Source organism: Echeneis naucrates, chromosome 19 (assembly GCF_900963305.1).
Source record: "Echeneis naucrates chromosome 19, fEcheNa1.1, whole genome shotgun sequence".
Taxonomy (NCBI): domain Eukaryota; kingdom Metazoa; phylum Chordata; class Actinopteri; order Carangiformes; family Echeneidae; genus Echeneis; species Echeneis naucrates.
Window position 1 is genome coordinate 14,848,387 of NC_042529.1, and position 6,000 is coordinate 14,854,386.

General features: G+C 43.8%; 1 protein-coding gene across 1 annotated transcript in view; it reads right to left on the reverse strand.

The window, feature by feature from the left end:
• ca10a (carbonic anhydrase Xa) overlaps nt 1–1,379 on the reverse strand; it is a 233,486-nt gene extending 232,107 nt beyond the window's left edge. Inside the window, exon 1 of the mRNA XM_029527971.1 lies at nt 1,288–1,379. Coding sequence (XP_029383831.1) covers nt 1,288–1,363 — 76 coding nt within the window. The 5' untranslated portion in view covers nt 1,364–1,379. The remainder of the gene's footprint in view (nt 1–1,287) is intronic.
• Between the last annotated feature and the right edge of the window lie 4,621 nt (nt 1,380–6,000).

Here is a 6,000-nt window from a genome sequence, read left to right on the forward strand (position 1 = left end):
GGAAACTGGAGCATCTGTTTGGAACCCACGCACACAGGCAGAGGGAGAATGTGCAACGCTCCCAGAACCTCCCTGACCCCGCTGTAGGTTGGAAACTTATACCAGAGTGACAACCACTGCCCCACCACGCCATGCCTCGATCTCTCTCCTCAGTCCAGCTCCGGTATTTAAAATGAGCTACGACCACTCCATGACCAATACGGTGAAAGCAGATGATGAGGTGAAGCACAAGGGGGGACTTTCTGCAGATAACGGGTGCTTTTTGGGTTGCTCGAGGTGCGGCCTCAATTGGATTCTATTAGAAAGGACATAGAGTGTCGCTCTGAGGTTTGCTCCTGAGGATAACCTGAGGGCCAAGTTACACAGAAAGAAAGAGGGAGAGGGGCTGGTTTAATGGAAACATAGCGGTTTACGCAGCAGGAAAAACAGGAGTGGATCACTTGCTGGAGACTCATTCACTCCAAACTCAGTGTGTGTAATTTTATTCTGACACACACAATCCACTGACTGATATGAATGAAACACACTCAGACGTGTAAATCATCTGGACAGATGTTTGTGATTTTGTTGTGAAATGTACCCTCTCCAGTAAACAGGGAGTTTGAACACCCCAGTCAAAATGGGGGTTGAGGACGGACTGGGTCATGTGTCCACAGAGACAAGACCGAGCGGGCAGTCAATTCGTTCCACGGGTCAGGCTGACCCACACCGCTGCATCCGCAGCGCCCTGTGCGCTCACCGGGCGCGCACAAGCCCAGAGACTTTACAACGATGGAGGGGGGCAGAAAGGGAGAGGGGCTAGCAGCTGATGAGTGATATATTAGTAACCCAAAAAAGCTATACCAAAAAGTTTAACTAAAAAGCTAAATGGTCATTGAGGTTTGTATTAAAACGAGCCCACCCATGTCATCCGTGCGTCAGAAGCCTGCGCATCCAGTCCTGGAGGCTACACTGTACTCATCCTGAATCACACACACACACACACACACTCTCTCGCTCTCACGCACACACACACACACACGCCAAAAGACCCATAGGGTAACTACATATAAAACAACAAAGGGAACGTATCAAGGCGGAGCGAGGAGAACATTTAGCCATTTGGTCTCCACCTGCCGGAGCGCGTCCTGATGAAGGAGCACTCCGTGCGGATTAAAAGCTTTGTTTTAATGCTACTGCCTACAGACCAAAGCCCAACATGAGCCTGCTGGGCTTTTATGAATGTGTTTTAACTCAAAAGAACATTCATTTGATGTACCTGCCCGACAAATGACGCCCATAACTCACCTGATATGCAGACAATAAAATTGGCTTGAAGAATGATAAGTATTTCCCAAAATATATCCATCCTCTCATTCCACATACATTACGCGCAGATTGGAAAGAAAAAAATCACGACTGAAATCAAGAAGAAATGGCGCTTTAGCAGTTGCAGATGTCCTGTCCCCCCAGGCCGGATCCTGCTGTACACCTTCCACCAGGTATTTTCCACACCAGACACATAGCAGGTGCTCAAAGCCTCGGGATTAAATGTTTCACGTCCCCACCAATAATAGTAACCATTCCAGAGATGGTAAAAAAGAAGGACCTACAAAGGATGAACTCGAGACAAAAATTAAATAAATAAATAAATAAATAAATTGCTCCTCTTCTTCAGTTCACTGTGTTATTCCGGTGCGCCCTAGAATGAATGGACATCATCCATCCATCCGTCCGCCCGTCGCCGTTTCACAGAGCAGGCATCCCGCTCTCACCACGGAAAGTCAAACATGACAGTTTCGGTAAGAGAGGAGAAGAAAAAAAAAGAGAAAGGAAAAAAGAATCTCAGTGTGGGAAGAGAAAGAGGGGAAAAGCCGGATTACTGATGGTGGGACCGCGGCGGGACCGGACTAACACCTGGAAACGACTCACAACTCCAGAAAACTCGCATCGCCAGGTGGCGAGCCTCCGATCTAGACTTGTTCCCCCCTCCGTCACTGCAGGGGACCAGCGTCAAGTTCCACTCAGCACAGCCCGCTCTCCCGGTGCCGGCTGTCAAAGTAAAAGCACTGATGGATTTGCCCTTAATAGAGACGTTCACCAAATCATTGTGTCAATGCTGTAGGTTAAGCATTTTAGGCGATTTCTGTCTCTTGTATGGTTTCTGATGACATTTGAAAATAAGGAAAGCATAAAACAGGATCTTTACAGTGTAAACTGCAGTTTATTGGATCTCCTGCTAAATCCAACGGTAGGCCAAAATAATGATGGTGAAGCCCACTGATAATATGTTTCTGAACTAAATATCTATTCATTGTTTGTTCTCAAAGTGCATTGGTGCAATCTCTGTCAACTTCATTAACCCTGGGCATTATTCATACTTTTTTTTTTTTCTTGACGTGTTTTTATTTTGGGAATTCCACCACACAATTTCCGGTCATCGCCTGTTGAAATGTGACACATTTACGACACGGTTCTCTCTCTCTCTCTCTCTCTCTCTCTCTCTCTCTCTCTCTCTCTCTCTCTTTCTATCTCCATCCTGCACACACCCTGGGCGCAACTACAACACTGCTTCTTAAACACGTCAAGTGTCCCGTGCAAATTTGAGAGAGGGAGTGGGGAGGGGTGTGTGAGTGATGGGGGTGGGAGGGGGGCAACTTCCAGTATACCCCCAAAAACAACACTGCTTGGAAAAGTCCCAGCCGCGAAGCTTTGACGCACCGAAAGGTGGAATGCGCCCTCAGAGGTAGAGGAAAAAAAAACAATTAGAAGATGACGTTCACCTTTATTATCATTAATAATAAGAACAATATTAGTGATAATAATAAGAAGAATGAAACCGTGTTGGTCTGCGTCTCCTGAAAGTCGCGGTGGACTACCAGCTCCGCGGTACCCACACCGATGCCACCCAGCTTCTGCGGCTTTTCCACACCGTCAGGATTCACTGTGAGCGATGCGTGCGGGTGCGCGTACAGTCAGGAAGATGAGCATGGAAAATAATAATAATAATACTAATAATGCTGTGAGAAACAAGAGGAATGGAGAAAAAAAATACAGTTTGCTTTGAAGACAGGCTGAAACGTGATTCAGCTTTAGGCTCAGAGGAAGGAAGGAGATACAGTGAGGGTCTGACTGTGGGAAGAATTGTGAACAGTTGGAATCACATTTATGCCAGAGGATTGGTGTGTGAGAAGACACACACACACACATCTACAGTGAGAGAGCACACACAAACAAGATCATTACCAGAAAGGCTGGCAGCCTCTCTACCAATCTGCTCCTCTCAAATAAGAAGATAGTGTGTGCGTGTGTGTTGGCCTTCACACATTTGCTCTGCATATTTTATGACTGGCTGATGAAATATAATTGTTACATCATCGAGAAATATTTACATTTTATAAAGATCTGCGTATAAACATTGTCACAGTTGCACTTCATCCGTGTGTTGTTGCGTCGGTTCACATTGAGTCAGAACCGAAGTCCTCAGACGGAACACATAGTGAGTTTACAATTCCCACAATGCACCAGAAAATTATTATTGTTTTCCTGAAATGACGAAAACTAAATAATTTTCCTTTTGCTAGATATTTTATATTTATTCATTTAATTATGAAATTATATATAAGTCAGTCAAATATATATCACTACCAGCCACTTTATGAGGAAAACCTACTCAACCAAAACTGCAAATATCTGACCAACCAGTCACATGACAGCAACTTGACGCATTTAGGCACTTTGACATAGTCCGAGATGATCTGCTGAAGTTAAGCGACAGTTGATTGATAGGGTCAGAGTTTGGTGTAAGCTTTAAGCTTTAAGCCTACATTATTTCTAACGACCATCAGGGGGCAACTCTGCTTGTCGTAAAAGAAAAAAAAAAAGTTCAATGGTATTGAATCTATTTGAAAATGGCCCTACTTTTCCTTTGGTTTATTAACTCAGTAAATATTTTCCTCATGAGTTTAAGGTTTGAGTCCCTCATTTTAAGTTTTCCTCATTACAAAAGAATGTTTGTTTTCTAAACAATGGTTCCATTTAGACAAAAATACACCATGAAGAAGGGGCTGAATTAGGGTGACCTGCTTGACAGTCAGGATAGAGCACAGAGCAGGTCAGATCCAACCCTCAGACTGGTTAAAAAAATGCCATGGCTACGTTTAAATTACAAAACTGGACGCTGCAAAAGGGCAGCTCACAAACCAATGAGTTGCACCATGTTTGCAAAAGAAACCATGTTTGAGTTCAGCAAAAGCTATCAGAGTGGTTGTGCCAAAAGAAAACTCTTTTCCCTGGGGCAAATCACAGCCGTGTTATGTTGCGCTGCAGGTGAGATGACACAGATATTTTCCAGACTTTTGCAATTTTGCTTTCTGAGAAGAACATACAACTCAGCTCATCCCCTCTGATAACAAGGTTTAAGTGTAAGAGCTTCTTTTTCATGTAAATGCAAACTGCTACTGTGAGTCCACACGCTTCCCAGGTAATAAAATACCATGCCGATTACTCCACCTGTCCGTTCTTCTGGGGTGGGCTTCTGAAAAACCTGAGTTTTGTGAGAAGGTGTGGCGGGGTTTGAAGTGCGAATGACTTAATGTTGGGATTTTCCTCCATTTATCCCTTCCCGTTTGTGGCCCCTGTGATGTTCCGAGTAACAGAGGCCGGGCAGGAGGTACAGAATGACAGACAATCAATACCATACACAGATTGTTTTTTCAAGTGCCACTTTCCCACATCAAAGAGGTACATTCTTGGAGACTTGCTGTCCCTTTGGACCCAAATTCACTTACCCATCAAATCTCTTCCGGTGCCTTATCCCTGCCATGTGGGCATGCGGAGTGCAAAGCGGCTTCTTTTAAGGAGAGCCTTTTCTAAGGTTATTTTCTGCTGGAAGCGCACAATAGCGCATTCTGTTTCAACTCAAGCTTGTTATTCAGCCAACAATGGCCTCTGTGCTGCTGCTGTGAGGAAGGAAATTACTGCTCTCACAACTCAGCTCACTTATCAAATCTGATTCCTCCATCGGCTCACTCTCTGATTCACTCTGTCTTTGATGCTTTGATGGTGTGTTTTCAAACATAGTCCAATCGCGGCCCTATATTGTTATAATGTTTTCATGAGGGTCTGGAAAAAAAGTTAAAGGAGAATTTAGTGATTGAATGGCAGCATGGCTGATTAGGTTCTTGTTATTCAAATGCAGTTGGTGAGCTTGGCTTGGAGGGAGAAGTCAGCTCAATTATGTGTTCACATCAAACTTTAAATTGGTCTCTAAACTTAAGAATGATCTGGTAAACTAGGTGCACCCTTCAAGTTTTACTGTGTTGGACAGAAAACAGCTAAATGTGTAACATCAACACCTTCCACTTACAAATGAAAGCTCCAATTTCCTCAAAAGCCAAGGGTAAGATTCAACTGATGAGGAAGCTTACTAGTTTGCTACTTGCTTTTCTAGAAAAAAATCACTTTAATTTTTATAAAGAGTTTGGTCTACACCTGCTCTATATGTAAAGTGCCTTGGTGTAACTTTGTTGTGATTTGGTGCTATAGAAATAAATCTGATTTGATTGAAACTAGAATCGCTGCTTCCTAGTTTTATCCGTCCACCACTTGGACTAGCTTCAGGTCATGTCCCTGTGCATCCCAGAATCATGACCACAACAATCAACTTGAATCAAAGTAATTGTTTGTTCCACATTTTAAGAACTTTTCAGTAAGATTTGACTCAGGTATCACTTTTGGGAGAATTGGACAGACGACCTGAAAACACAGTACCTCTGGTCTTGGCTGTCACTGAGACCAGGACAAAATCTAGTTTGACAAATAGGCAGCCCATGGTCCACGTCCTAACAAGAACCAGACCTATAACATTGACATTACTACATTACAGCTTGATGAATAGGCGTGGGTAACACAATGGAACAGTGGTTAGCACTATTGCCTTACAGCAAGAAGGTTCTGGACGTTTGGGCGGTCTGGCCTCTTACCACCGTCCAAAAACATGCAGGCTTATGTTAAATGGTG